Source organism: Syzygium oleosum, unplaced genomic scaffold (assembly GCF_021117445.2).
Source record: "Syzygium oleosum isolate NSW1041296 unplaced genomic scaffold, Sole_v2.1 Sole_v2.38, whole genome shotgun sequence".
NCBI classification, from domain to species: domain Eukaryota; kingdom Viridiplantae; phylum Streptophyta; class Magnoliopsida; order Myrtales; family Myrtaceae; genus Syzygium; species Syzygium oleosum.
This window is the reverse complement of record NW_026607522.1, coordinates 1,123,352-1,139,152: the sequence shown is the minus strand read 5'-3', so window position 1 is coordinate 1,139,152 and position 15,801 is coordinate 1,123,352. Positions and strand designations below refer to the sequence as shown.

General features: G+C 37.8%; 2 protein-coding genes across 2 annotated transcripts; both read left to right on the top strand.

The window, feature by feature from the left end:
* Window positions 1-5,672: 5,672 nt before the first annotated feature.
* Window positions 5,673-9,638, top strand: LOC115691362 (uncharacterized). The gene is made up of 9 exons (XM_030617968.2): window positions 5,673-6,059; window positions 6,183-6,372; window positions 7,411-7,544; window positions 7,798-7,910; window positions 8,093-8,345; window positions 8,781-8,933; window positions 9,075-9,154; window positions 9,237-9,286; window positions 9,502-9,638. The coding sequence occupies exons 1-9, from the start codon at window positions 5,673-5,675 to the stop codon at window positions 9,636-9,638; spliced, it is 1,497 nt and encodes a 498-aa protein (XP_030473828.1).
* A 2,769-nt stretch (window positions 9,639-12,407) lies between these two features.
* Window positions 12,408-13,269, top strand: LOC130135858 (uncharacterized). The gene is made up of 3 exons (XM_056305668.1): window positions 12,408-12,585; window positions 12,673-12,718; window positions 12,819-13,269. The coding sequence occupies exons 1-3, from the start codon at window positions 12,445-12,447 to the stop codon at window positions 12,872-12,874; spliced, it is 243 nt and encodes an 80-aa protein (XP_056161643.1). The 5' UTR covers window positions 12,408-12,444; the 3' UTR covers window positions 12,875-13,269.
* Window positions 13,270-15,801: the final 2,532 nt, after the last annotated feature.

The following is a 15,801-nucleotide window of genomic DNA, read 5'->3' as shown; positions in this document are numbered from 1 at the left end:
GAGGAAGAAGGAAAATGAAAAACAAAATAAAGAAAATTAAAAATAATTAGAAAATTTGAATTTTATATAAAAATTGTACACATTAACGCCTGCCGTACCACGTGGGACGGTCGGCGTCAATGTTAACAATTTTTAGCCAAAATTGACTGGAAGAACTAAATTAATAAATTGTCAAAAGTTTGAGGACTCAATTGGCACGATTGAAAAATTTAGAATTGAATTGACATAAGTGCAGCAAATTTTAGACTTTTTTGGTAAGTTTTCCAAGAAGGGCGCAGTGGTCACGATGTCCCAACCATACAATCCACTACCACGACAATGTTCCTACAGAGAGAATAAGTGGGTACTGTAGTACTTTTGATTAGTAATAAGTGTGTGTTAATAGACAAGGTTATGCATACACCCAAAAGAGTACGTGGAATCTGCGTGTTTTTCTATGTAAAACATTGACATGATAGGAATAAAATGCGCATGCATGGATTGAGATCATAGTATGTATCGACCTGATTTTTCACTTACTTGAAATATTACGTAGCTTATTCAAAAGTGGAAGCGCTCGGGACAGCAACCAGAGTCTAATGACACCTTCCTTCCTATCATTAAAAATTTAGTGCAGTTTCTAAAATGACCAAATTATCTTTATTGTATGGGGAAATCACTCACAACCCTCTCTTCCCATAAAAAAGAAACAGAAACCCTAGCTTTTGTCCCCTCTTTCCACCTCCCATCCACCCTTTGCCGCTGTAGCGAGCACCCTTTTACTACCGTGACTTCGTGACCATCGCGACCCTGTCGCCGTTGTAACCCAGCCATATTGTCGCACTGCCCGTCGTTGCGTCCGTTGCTTTGCCCCGCGGCCCGCCTCTTCTCTCCTCTGTCGATGAAGACAGAAAAGGACGGAGGAAATTATCAAAAAGTGCTAAACTTATTGTACTTCTACTAATTCAGTCCTAAAATTTTCAATTATGTTAATTGAGTCATAAACCTTTTGACAATTTGTCGGTCTAGTCCTTTCGGTTAATTTTGGGCGGAAATTATTGACATGGACACCGGCCATCTTACGTGACACGATCGGCGCTAACGTAAACAAGTTTTACAATTTTTAAAAATTTTTGAATTTTGAAAATTTGAAATTCTTTTCTTTTCTTTCTTTTTCATTTTCCTTCTTCCACCAACAGTTGCTAGGCCTTTGTGACAGTTGGCGACTGGCCATAGGCAAAGGCTAGCAAGGCTCGACCTCGCTGGGATCGAGCGAGCTCTAGCAAAACATTAATTTTTTTCTTTTCTTCTCTTTTCCTTCTTTTCTTCTTTTTTTACTTTTCTCTTCTTTTCTTTTCTTTTTTCTTTTTCTTTTTCCCTCCATCGGCCATTGCCGGGCCAGCGGAGGTTGCCGGCCTCAAGCGAGGACCGCCCTTGCCGGCCCAGGTGAGGATGACCCTCGCTTGAGGATAGGGAGGGCGGCCCTTGCTTGAGGCCGGCGGAGGTCTTTGGCCATCGACAAGGCCCGGTGATGGCTAGCAGAGGGAAAAAATAAAAAATAAAAAAGTAAAGAAGAGAAAAGTAAAGAAAGAAAAGAGAAGAACAGAAAAAAGGGAAAAATAAATAAACAACTCAATAAAAAATTTGAAAAAAGATTAAATATTATTAAAAATTATCTACGTTGGCGCTGATCTTGTAATGTAGGACGGCCTGCGTCCACATCAGCGATTTTCGTCTAAAGTTGGCCAGGTGGACTCAATTAGCATAAGTACAAAAGCTTTATGACTCAATTGACAAAAAAAATTAGGATTAAATTGTCACAATTGCAATAAATTTAGGACTTTTTAAATAATTTTCCCTATTTTGTTGAGTCAGTCAATGAAGCTTGATTCCGAAATTAATTATACAAGTTAATGCTCCTTCCCGATGTCCACATTGGAAATCTGACAAAAAGATTATGAATAAGCTTAATTAGGAAAATCTCAGTGAAAGAGCCTTCACATAGTTATTACCATCATTGAGGAAGAATCCTCATTAAGGGCGGTCCTCGCTTGAGGCCGGCGGAGGTCTTTGGCCATCGACAAGGCCCGGTGATGGCTAGCAGAGGGAAAAAATAAAAAATAAAAAAAGTAAAGAAGAGAAAAGTAAAGAAAGAAAAGAGAAGAACAGAAAAAAGGGAAAAATAAATAAACAACTCAATAAAAAATTGGAAAAAGATTAAATATTATTAAAAATTATCTACGTTAGCGCTGATCTTGTAATGTAGGACGGCCTGCGTCCACATCAGCGATTTTCGTTTAAAGTTGGCCAGGTGGACTCAATTGGCATAAGCACAAAAGCTTTATGACTCAGTTGACAAAAAAAAATTAGGATTAAATTGTCACAATTGCAATAAATTTAGGACTTTTTAAATAATTTTCCCTATTTTGTTGAGTCAGTCAATGAAGCTTGATTCCGAAATTAATTATACAAGTTAATGCTCCTTCCCGATGTCCACATTGGAAATCTGACAAAAAGATTATTAATAAGCTTAATTAGGAAAATCTCAGTGAAAGAGCCTTCACATAGTTATTACCATCATTGAGGAAGAATCCTCATTAAGGGCGGTCCTCGCTTGAGGCCGGCGGAGGTCTTTGGCCATCGACAAGGCCCGGTGATGGCTAGCAGAGGGAAAAAATAAAAAATAAAAAAAGTAAAGAAGAGAAAAGTAAAGAAAGAAAAGAGAAGAACAGAAAAAAGGGAAAAATAAATAAATAACTCAATAAAAAATTCGAAAAAAGATTAAATATTATTAAAAATTATCTAAGTTAGCGGTGATCTTGTAATGTAGGACGGCCTGCGTCCACATCAGCGATTTTCGTCTAAAGTTGGCAAGATTGACTCAATTGGCATAAGTGCAAAAGCTTTATGACTCAATTGACAAAAAAAAATTAGGATTAAATTGTCACAATTGCAATACATTTAGGACTTTTTAAATAATTTTCCCTATTTTGTTGAGTCAGTCAATGTAGCTTGATTCCGAAATTAATTATACAAGTTAATGCTCCTTCCCGATGTCCACATTGGAAATCTAACAAAAAGATTATTAATAAGCTTAATTAGGAAAAACTCAGTGAAAGAGCCTTCACATAGTTATTACCATCATTGAGGAAGAATCCTCATTAAGGGCGGTCCTCGCTTGAGGCCGGCGGAGGTCTTTGGCCATCGACAAGGCCCGGTGATGGCTAGCAGAGGGAAAAAATAAAAAATAAAAAAAGTAAAGAAGAGAAAAGTAAAGAAAGAAAAGAGAAGAACAGAAAAAAGGGAAAAATAAATAAATAACTCAATAAAAAATTCGAAAAAAGATTAAATATTATTAAAAATTATCTACGTTAGCGCTGATCTTGTAATGTAGGACGGCCTGCGTCCACATCAGCGATTTTCGTCTAAAGTTGGCAATATGGACTCAATTGGCATAAGTGCAAAAGCTTTATGACTCAATTGACAAAAAAAAATTAGGATTAAATTGTCACAATTGCAATAAATTTAGGACTTTTTAAATAATTTTCCCTATTTTGTTGAGTCAATCAATGAAGCTTGATTCCGAAATTAATTATACAAGTTAATGCTTCTTCCCGTTGTCCACATTGGAAATCTGACAAAAAGATTATTAATAAGCTTAATTACGAAAAACTCAGTGAAAGAGCCTTCACATAGTTATTACCATCATTGAGGAAGAATCCTCATTAAGGGCGGTCCTCGCTTGAGGCCGGCGGAGGTCTTTGGCCATCGACAAGGCCCGGTGATGGCTAGCAGAGGGAAAAAATAAAAAATAAAAAAAGTAAAGAAGAGAAAAGTAAAGAAAGAAAAGAGAAGAACAGAAAAAAAGGGAAAAAAAATAAATAACTCAATAAAAAATTCGAAAAAAGATTAAATATTATTAAAATTTATCTACGTTAGCGCTGATCTTGTAATGTAGGACGGCCTGTGTCCACATCAGCGATTTTCATTTAAAGTTGGCAAGATGGACTCAATTGGCATAAGTACAAAAGCTTTATGACTCAATTGACAAAAAAAAAAATTAAGATTAAATTGTCACAATTGCAATAAATTTAGGACTTTTTAAATAATTTTCCCTATTTTGTTGAGTCAGTCAATGAAGCTTGATTCCGAAATTAATTATACAAGTTAATGCTCCTTCCCGATGTCCACATTGGAAATCTGACAAAAAGATTATTAATAAGCTTAATTAGGAAAAACTCTGTGAAAGAGCCTTCACATAGTTATTACCATCACTGAGGAAGAATCCTCATTAAGGGCAGTCCTCGCTTGAGGCCGGCGGAGGTCTTTGGCCATCGACAAGGCCCGATGATGGCTAGCAGAGGGAAAAAATAAAAAATAAAAAAAGTAAAGAAGAGAAAAGTAAAGAAAGAAAAGAGAAGAACAGAAAAAAGTGGAAAAATAAATAAATAACTCAATAAAAAATTGGAAAAAAGATTAAATATTATTAAAAATTATCTACGTTAGCGGTGATCTTGTAATGTAGGACGACCTGCGTCCACATCAGCGATTTTCGTCTAAAGTTGGCAAGATTGACTCAATTGGCATAAGTGCAAAAGCTTTATAACTCAATTGACAAAAAAAAAATTAGGATTAAATTGTCACAATTGCAATACATTTAGGACTTTTTAAATAATTTTCCCTATTTTGTTGAGTCAGTCAATGAAGCTTGATTCCGAAATTAATTATACAAGTTAATGCTCCTTCCCGATGTCCACATTGGAAATCTGACAAAAAGATTATGAATAAGCTTAATTACGAAAAACTCAGTGAAAGAGCCTTCACATAGTTATTACCATCATTGAGGAAGAATCCTCATTAAGGGCGGTCCTCGCTTGAGGCCGGCGGAGGTCTTTGGCCATCGACAAGGCCCGGTGATGGCTAGCAGAGGAAAAAAATAAAAAATAAAAAAAATAAAGAAGAGAAAAGTAAAGAAAGAAAAGAGAAGAACAGAAAAAAGGGGAAAAATAAATAAATAACTCAATAAAAAATTGGAAAAAGATTAAATATTATTAAAAATTATCTACATTAGCGCTGATCTTGTAATGTAGGACGGCCTGCGTCCACATCATTGATTTTCGTCTAAAGTTGGCCAGATGGACTCAATTGGCATAAGTGCAAAAGCTTTATGACTCAATTGACAAAAAAAAAAATTAGGATTAAATTGTCACAATTGCAATAAATTTAGGACTTTTTAAATAATTTTCCCTATTTTGTTGAGTCAGTCAATGAAGCTTGATTCCGAAATTAATTATACAAGTTAATGCTCCTTCCCGATGTCCACATTGGAAATCTAACAAAATGATTATTAATAAGCTTAATTAGGAAAAACTCAGTGAAAGAGCCTTCACATAGTTATTACCATCACTGAGGAAGAATCCTCATTAAGTTTCTTCTCCAAATTCATCATCAAGACATGAAATAGGGATACATACATGAAAGATGCACCAGGAAGTGTTAGCTGTCTTTGTGATTAAGAACCCAACTATTGACCCTTTTTTGAATTATACAAGAATTCGAACACAAAAGACCCCAAGGAATTGCATAATCCATTGCTGGCAAATTTGCTATATAAGGTCATGACACTCTCTCATTTCATTGTCCTATTTAGTTTTGAATTCATCACAAAAAATTTTCTTTCATCTCCTCAGGCGATGACTCTTTCTTGGCTCTCTTTGATTATCCTTTTCGTTTCATCCGCAGCTCCCGTCTGTGCGCAGAAGTTCGATTTTCCAAGCCTGAGTTTACACCGTGAGAAAACCCTCCAAGATCCCAAACGCAGGGTTCCGGTACCCTTAACCAATGATTTCGAAACTTTCTTCTTCAACCAAACGCTCGATCACTTCAACTATCGACCCGAGAGCTACACCACCTTCAAACAACGGTACTTGATCAACTCCAAGTACTGGGGCGGTGCCAATTCTAGCGCTCCGATCTTCATTTACCTCGGTGCCGAAGAGCCGATCGAGAACGACCTAGAGGCGATCGGGTTTCTACCAGAGAACGCTGCTCAATTCAAAGCTTTATTAGTTTATATCGAGGTATCACATTTGGATTTGATCATCGTTTTTTTTGGGTCCATGCATGAACGGTTTGATCTATTTAGTCGTCTAATACGTAATTAGATTCGTTTTAATTTTGGTGAAATACTTTTCCCTGTTCAGCATCGGTACTATGGTACGTCAATCCCATTTGGTATGAGCTTGGAAGAAGCCCTTAAAGACCCTAATGCTCGTGGATACTTTACCTCGTCCCAAGCTTTGGCCGACTACGCAGCTATTATCAGATACATGAAGGAGGAGCTAAAGGCTAAAGATTGTCCTGTGATTGTCGTGGGAGGATCATACGGAGGAAGTAAGTAGAATTAGTGCGTATATATAGCCTACGAATATTAGTAGTGTCCACAAACCTATGGAATGTTTGATTGCTTTTCAAAAGTCCGTGCGATTTTAGGGAAAATTGTCCAAAATATCTTTAACCTATTGCACTTTTACCAATTTGATCTTAAACCTTTTAATTTTGCTAATTAAGTCATGAATCTTTTCACGTTTTGCTAATTAAGTCCATCTGATCAATTTTAGCCGGAAATCGCTGACGTCCTAACACCGACGTGGATAATCTTTATAATTTTTTAAAAATTTCGGAATTTTTATTTTTATTTTTTTCTTCTTTTTTCTTTCTTTCTTTCTTTTTCTTTTTTCCTTCCAAGCCTGGCAAGGGTTGGCCAACTCTCGCCTTTGGTAGGTGAGGGTTGACCGGCCCTCACCAGTGATGGGCGAGGACCGGCCAGCCCTTGCCGGACTTAAGAAAGAAAAAGAATAAAGAAAAAATTATAAAAAAATCAAATTTTTCTTAAAAAAATTATAAAAAATTATCAATGACAGCGCTGACTATTCTACGTGGCACTATCGGTGTCCATGTTAGCGATTTCTGGTTAAAATTGGCCAGATGGACTCAATTGGCAAAACGTGAAAAAGTTTAGGACTCAATTGGCACAATTGAAATATTTAAGATTGAATTGGCCAAAGTGCAATATTTTTAGGACTTTTTGGAAAATTTTCCCTACAACTTTATATTAGAATTGATAAAAAAGTTGATAGAACACTTATCAATACATTGTCAAAACATGTACATATATACAATTGAAGCTTCTCATGCATATAGGAAAAATTAAACACTCAATAATCTCTATATATAAGAGAAAAAAATGGGGTTTCGTCTCACCTATGTGGCACGCGCATAGCTACAACACCATTTTCAATTATGCCGGAACGATGAGCTGTTACTACCTTCATTGTCAAGGACTCAAGGAAAATAGGATTTTTTTTCAAGAAAGAAATGTAATTCATTCAATTTATCAAATTGTTGATGGCTAGCTTATGGGGATTTCAGTGCTTGCTTCGTGGTTCCGGCTAAAGTATCCGCATTTGGCCTTTGGAGCTCTGGCCTCGTCTGCTCCGATACTGTACTTTGACGGCATTACCCCACAGGATGGTTACTTTTCGGTAGTCACCAAGGACTTCATGGTAATCACACTCCTCCTAATCTTTTCTTTTCGTTCTAATAACGGATCGCCCAAGATTTTTCGGGTACCCAATTTGCATATCCATTAGATAAGGCAGTCTCCCACCGAAAGGTTGGTACAAAGAGAATGTGCTAGTGTGGTAATTTGAAAACAGGACTTTAGTGAGAAAGACGGATGCACATATCCCTCGAGCAATCTTTGGGACCTTAATGTTTCTTTTATAACTCGTGCTCTGCCTTGGATGGTTTACACAGGAAGCTAGCAAGACTTGCTACCAAACTATAAGGGACTCGTGGGCGGAGATCGATAGAGTTGCTTCTGAACCTGGTGGCCTCTTACGATTAAGTAAGATCTTCAAAACTTGTAGGTATGTCTTTATATGCATCGTTTATATATTATGTGTGTGACAATCTCACGACTAAGTGAGATCACACATATGTGCTACTTAACGACTTTTTTGGTCGCTCGAGTCGATAACGTGTCATCAATGTTCGAAGCTAAATTGACGTTTAACTAGCACTTGTTTTGAATGTTCTTTGGGTGACTTAGGCCTTTGGAGAGTGGGGATGAGCTGAAGAACTATCTGATATTACAGTACGCGGGAGCAGCTCAATATGATGATCCACCAACATATCCAGTGGAAGTAATGTGCAAAGGCATTGATGGAGGAAATACTTCTGAAACAAACATTCTTGAAAAAATATTTGCAGGCGTCGTTGCCTCGCATGGAAACTCCACATGCTACATCGCTCCTCCCACCGGCACTACCCCTTCTCAAACCAAGTTGGGTTGGGGGTGGCAGGTATATTACTCTACAGTTTCATTTGGTTTATTGAGTGAAGTGACAAATCGTTGGTTCTTCGATATGATCCATTTGCTTCAAGGAACTAACTTTTGTAAATCAAACATATATAGGTCAAACATTGCTCATTTTGACCATTAAAGACGATCACGGGTTTGTCTAGGCTATACAAATTTACGAAAAAAGTACTTTACAAAAAAGTATTTTGTGCAGGCTGTTTCATCATCTGTCGTAAGTATGTATTGCTTGCATTTTATATATCCTTAGGGTACGAGAAACTTGTACAACATTTACGTCCAAGTAGGATGAATTGAATACGCTCATCCCATAAACGATCTTTGTTTCCGCAATTATCATGGTCAGGAGATGTCCTAATGCAATTCTGTAATTAAATCGCCTCGTTTCGCTTGGACTGAAAGAGAGAGCTGTTTGCAGAGATGCAGCGAGATGATGATGGGCGTAGGCATTACCAACAATTCTATGTTTCAAGCAAATCCTTTCAACTTGAGCACCTTCAATGATCGATGCAACAGCTCGTATGGCGTCGTGCCTCGGCTGCATTGGATCACCACTTATTACGGCGGTCATGTATGATTTTCAGTGATTTTTCACAAAGATATGGCCTTGATATTTTGTCGTTAAATGAAATTGATATCCATGCATCTAAAGATCATTGAAAAACCTTCAAGTCTTTGCTGTTCACTTGTTTCTCTTGTTAAAAAATTGCAGGATATAGAACAGGTTCTTCGGAAGTTTGGCAGCAACATTATTTTCTCAAATGGACTTCGAGATCCTTACAGTAGTGGCGGGTATAGAAACTTCACAAATTTACTTGCAGAAGATTCGAAATTTCCATTTAGTTTGGTTTAACAATTTCTTTATTTTACTCAGGGTCCTCAAGAACATTTCAGACACTATCATCGCTATCTATACACAAAAAGGTATACATACTTTCACAATCTTGATTTAGTGGATAAATCAAGAGGTTATTCCATAACCAAGCATGTACCTATTTGCATTAGTTTCAGGTATATCAGATTCCTTTTTGTTTACAAAAAGTCGATATGAGTGCGCTGTAAGATCTAAATTAAGTGAAAAATAAAAGGTAAAAGCCAATTCAAACAATCCCCTAATATTGTGGCTACATATTATGCAGGTTCTCATTGTCTGGACATACTTGTAGCAGACCAAACTGATCCAAAATGGTTGGTCAGGCAACGAAAAATGGAGGTTGAGATTATAAAAGGGTGGATCACCAAGTATCATGCTGATCTACCGGCTTTCAAACAATGATACAAAGCCTTCATGCCCAAAAGTAGCCATTTCAATAAGAGATTAGAACAAACAGACGGGCTTGAGTCTTACCATAAGGTTGTACTTGTAACTTTTGGCTCCATTAACAGTGAACTTTATAAATGAAAAGAACTAGTTCACGCAATGTCATTTTTGTAGGTTATTTGATTCAGCGCGGAGCTTTACATAAAATAGCCTTTTCGTCATTATAAAAGAAAAATGGATAAGTGCATTAGAAGTCTTAGACTTATTGTGATAGTACAATTATGTCCTAAAATTTTCAAAAAATATAATTAAGTCATAAAACTTGTCACAAAAATGCAAATGACGAAAATGCAATTGAGTTCTAAAAGTTTTAAAAGTGCAATCAAGTCCTAAAACTAATCAAATTTGGTCCAAACAAGTCTTTCCGTTGATTAAATTTTTTAAAAGTTTTAGGATTCGATTGCACTTTCGCGATAAGTTGCATTTTTTGAAAGTTTTAGGATTCGATTACACTTTCCTGATAAATTTTAAGACTTTCAGTGCATTTATCCCAAAGAAAAATAAGCTGTAGCCAATTCCATTACAAAAAGATGAAGAAAAGCAAGCAAGCAAACTCTAGGACTTGTACGATCTAATAGTCAAGACTCAAGGTTGTGTTATGTTGCACGATCCATTTAGGACCATTTGTAACGAGGGAGGAATTCACCTCAAGTGGTCTATCATCTTTAATTTACCATTTTGAATCTTAATGGGATGACTTAAATTTTCATTATTCCCTAGTCGTCGACCACCTACATCCTTCAAAATTTTTCTTAAGTGTTTCTGAGAGCGAAAACCTTCGGCCAGGAGAACACGATTTGGATCGAAAGTCATCCGCAACCTAGATCATTATAGATTTTCAAAGTGTTCCTTAGTGCGAAAGAACTCAGCCACCACGAACCGATCTGAAATGAAAGCCATCGGCCACCCAAATCGTCGTAAATTTTCCAAGTGTTCCATAATTAGAAGCCTTCAGCCGCGCGGGGAACACGATTTGAACTGAATACCTTCAGCCACCAGATCCTTAAAACGTTTTCAAAGTGTTCCTAGTATCGAAAGCCTGCCGCATGGAAGGTAGTCTCGCGTACGCATCAAGAATCTACTCTATGAAAGGTGAATGACTCCAATTTTGCGTGAGCTGAGTTGTGAACACATCAGGAAAATGAAGTTTGAGAGGAAGTACCGGGATACGAACTCTCGACTTTTGCTCTGATACTATGTAAACAAACATTTTTTTTTCCTCAAAAGTATAGGTTATTAGGAACCGGGTTAACAATGTATTTATAGCATGTATCTCAGATAATGAGACTCCCATACTAAGTTGCATTGCGTGAGATTGTTTACGAGAAATGATTAGATAACTGACATTAATCTTCTATGAGATTAACAACTTATTCTGGATCACAAAAAATAAATAATAAATAATTAAAAATCGTTATGAGATCCATCCCTTTTAGGATTTGCGCCTCTCATCATATTATTATTCTCACAATCCCCCGAAACTATTATGCTAGTAGCAAAACTCATTGTTTATATCGGATTCGACATCCCATTATATTTTTGTTTCTTAAGAAACATAAGAAAGGCACTCGGTTTTGTCGAGTCGGTCAATGAAGCTCAATTCGGAAATTAATCATACAAGTCAATGATCCTTGTTGAAGTACCACAGTGAGAAATTGACAAAAAAGAATATTAACAAGCTTTCAGTTAGAAAAAAATTCAGATAAAGAGCCTTTTCACATAGTTACTTTACTACCATATCTGAGGAAGAGTCCGCATTAAATTTCCAAAAACACGAGCACAGGAGATCCCATGGAACAGTTGACCTCAAGAAATCGAATTGCACCATTGATTGCTGGAAGAATGCTGTATAAGGTCAGGACTCTCTAATTTCATTGTAATATTAAAGGTGTGTTTGTTTGAGTGAGCGAATTAATTTTCTAAACTTTTACGTATTTGGTTTGCTGAAAATAATCGGTCAATGAAGAATGATGCATGGTTAAAGAAAATATGCATATTTAAAATTAGGAAAATTAATTTCCTAACCGAAAAAGGGGAAAACATATTCCTTAAAAGTGATTTTTCAAAAAGGATTTTTTTAGGGTTAATACTACGAAAAATCCCAAACTGGTACACCTGTGACAAATTTATCTCGAACTAATTGTTTTATCACAAAAAATCTCAAACTGATATACTTGTGATAGAAATGCCTAAAATTATATATACTTTACTTTGAGCTTATTAAATTCGAGTTTGAAATCGAGTCCATCTATGTCTCTAATCACGACGAAGTCGAGTCAAGCTCGAATATTTAGATGTTTCGGTGCAGTCGCTCGAATATCTAGATTTTTTTAATGAATTCTTACGTGAATCTTGTCTCGCATAAGTTCATAAGGAAGGACGGCTCAATTCACCCCTAGCTCACCGGCCACTCAAATTTCTATTAGCCATTGGGAACTCGTCTTTCTTATGTTTCAATGTGAATTTTCCGAAAAATTTTCTTAGAATTTATTTTGCAAGCAAATAAGCGAAGCCTAAGTTTTTCACGCACACGCAATGTGTATACATTTTGCTAGTATGTGTCATATCAACATGGTAGAACAAAATAATCAAACTTTTTTCGCGCCAGTGGCGGGGCATCTTAGTAAAGATTGCAATCGGACGGGTTTCGGGATCTCATGTATTAAATGGACCGGGCTTTGCGAAGCCCATAAAAAAGTAACCAAACTCAAACTTAGGTATTCATTTTTCCCAATGAGCTATTCTATTTGACGATCCAACCATGGCCTCATCGCCGCCGTTAGCCGGCGGGCAAGTTCCGCCGTCGCCGCCGCCGCCGCCGATCCACCAGAGGGACGCCGACGAGGATGACGAGAACGTGAAGCAGCTCCGAGAGTGCTCTTCTCTATACCTTTCGTTGCAGGTACGTGTGTTCTGAAGAACCCTAAACCTCCCGGATGATTCCCTTCCGCTGCTTCTGGTGATGAAAATCCTACGTGGGTATCTTCAGGATTGTCTTGTCAACCACGACAGAAACTGGAAATCGTGTCAAAAAGGTACGCCGTAGATGGGATTGTCGCGAAATTTACGTTGATGAATTAGCGATGCATCTGATGACGGCGATTGTGCCTTTGTGTTGTTTGACATGGTCAATAGAAGTGCAAGCTCTCAAGGCGTGCAATGAGAAGAGGAGTGGCAGAGGAAGGAAATGAAGATTCGAGTGAGGTTGGACATTGAACCGCTCCGCTTGCTTTTGTGTTCTAAAGGGCTAAGAAATACTGACTACTGAATTGTGAACTGTGGGATTAGCAAGATTTTGTTTATCTTGTATTGATTGACCTTCAGGAAGCAGAAAGTTGACCTTTTTTTTGGGAATTCTTCCTGTATTGGATGTTTATTAGAGAAGTTAGTTAATTTGATTCCATTGATGGAGCAATAAGCACGGCTTGTGTATCTGGAATCGAGGGTCATGGTCGAATATTCTTGATTTTGTTCATATGACATCTGCCTGAAGAATTCGGCAAGCTGAGATCTTCCTCTTTGATAAACCCTTTGAGGCGGCTCCTGCAGTCTTTGCTTTCCCGCTGAAATCGGCGAGTAGAATCAGGCTATCCCATCTCATTATGCTTGATATGAATGAGATGTTGGAGTTGATGGTCCTTTTGATTTCTCCTTTTGTTTATCGGTTTTGGACTCTCAGATTTCTACTTAAGTTTTGATGTGGTGGCATTGGAAATTCGAAGTCACATGCCTTCCATCATAAAATGTATGATGCATCCATATGTCCACATTTGGCATTTATGTTATCGTTTTATGTTTAATAAAGAAGCAGGAGATATCAGAAAATTGATGGAGTTTAGTGCTGGAACTCCTAAAAAATAAGCCTCCTTCAAATATTGAGGATGAAACTCCTGGTGCATGTGGTGTCTGAAGGTGTGTCATCCGAATGCAGTCAGTTTTTCTTACAAAGTGAATATCTTGTACTGAATATCGATCCGTTCCTCCTCTGTTGAATGGGGACATACATGCGTATTCTCCTTGGTGGGATTCTTAGGCTTGCCCTTGTTGCTGTTCTACTGTAGATTGTTCAACTTTTTCTCTCTATTTATTGTCCCTCTTTTGCTTTGCTGCCTATAATACCTCTTTCTTTGCTTATCTCTAGTTTGAATACAGCTTGAAAATTATTTCGGAATCATGAGAGTTGTACCTTTAAGGGCCTTTATTGGTTAGACATTTTGTTAGGTGGATATCCTAAGATGATGACTCCAATATTGCATCTCAACGATGTGTTTGAAGCTGTTGCAAATCAAAAGATATGACCAGTTCATGGTTTAGCATATGAATTATTGGCTGAGGTTGAAGCTTCCCTTGGAAGGTCGCAGGGCTTGAAACCAGTAACATGAGGTTTAGGAAAATGTATGCGGCTTGTGAGCAGATCTTTGTTAAAACTGAGGAACGGATGATTGTAGAATATATTACTGTTCTCACATAAAGTCCGTTGTGTTTTTCTTTATTCCAGGAGATGAAGGAAGCCAATTTTTGTCCCTATTAATATCAACCATTTTACGGGTAGAGATCTTTGCGAGGTTATGCTCGGCCTGGTCCTCCAAATGAGCTTGATATGCAAATGCACATTGGTTTTTGTCTTAGTAGACCTGTGTGCTCATTGCTTGCCACTTTCACGAGTACAGATGCTGGAGTTTTATAGGCACTGGGCTACTGTGGTAACCAGAATTCAATAAAATTCACATCAAAGCTAAGCCAATTGTTGGTTATTCCTAATAGTGGCCACTGCATCCAATACTGTCTAACATACACCAGTGTAATCTCCCATTTACTCAAATGGAAAACCAAACGAAAAATCTGCCTTTACTCATCTTAGGTTAAGTACATGCCAGAATACAACATAATTTCGTTCTTTGTTGCAATAAGACACGATTAACGCAACAGTGGGAGTCGAGGGACTTGGTAATTACACTCCATTTTCCTGTTATCTCCAACAAGAAGTCCCATTTAGTCTTCCATTGTTGTCAAATTTCTGAGGATACGCCTGTTGTTCTCGAGGTTCATGAGGATTTCTCAGACACAAAGTTTATTGAAACAGTGTTGGCACAGTGCCGTCCGGCAATCGGAGTCAGAAGCACCTTGCCTTCGAAAACATGGCCCGAATGCCAACCACAAGCTGCATGCTTAATCTCAGTTGTTCTTCCATCTGGGTTCAGCTGTGAATCTGTTCTTTTTGTAGGTGCAATATTCAAAACATTGATTTTGACCAAAAACAATGTAGATGAAAGATCACATCACAGCACGATTGCTCTCGGTACACCCCCTAGATAGCTAGCCCGCTGCAACCGAACCAAACTTGGATGTGGACTTGTGAACTGGTGTGTCGCAACATTATAAAATACCTGCAAAGAACTTGTTCTAATTTTTTTTTTTATCAGGAATACCAGCAGGTATAGGATTTGACACTTGCTAGGAGGCAACTAGAGTCTGCAAAAAGAGTCTCGTGTGTCTTTTTTTTTACTTAATTTGAGAACTTAGCGATCCAATTCTCCCCATAAAAATCTGCGAAAAAGGGGGAATATGCTAGTCAATAGATGCTTTCTATGCAAAAGAGAATGTGAGACATCTCCTTTGTTGTCCTTGGACAAGAATGCTCTGCGCAGGTTAGCAGATTTGGAAAGAGCAAACAAGATAGCATTTGAAGGAAATGGTGTCTTCTGTTTTCGTAACTGTTGAAGCTGGTTCGACATACTTATAGAGTGGGAAATTACTTGGGATGAATGCATTGATTCACGTTGTAGTTGCTTAGTCTTCTGAATGAGTCGTTTTTTGGTGTTCTCAGCTCCTTTTGTCCATGGGTTTGCACTCCTTTGCGTTCTATAGTATCGAACAAATTTCATTGAACATCAACGTAGAAGTGTAGTCATGACCACCTTCACGAGCTTAATGCCCTTACCATGCTTTGGATAACCCGAGTGAGGCAGCAAGAGGCAGGCTGATTGGCCATGTCAAAATAGGTCCTTTGATCCTAAGTGCCACCTTCCATGTCGTGATTCTTTTGTGAAGGTCAGGCTGTATTCTCTGTCGCGGGAAGAAGTGGAAGGAGTTACGAGGAGGGAGCGCAAAAGAGGCT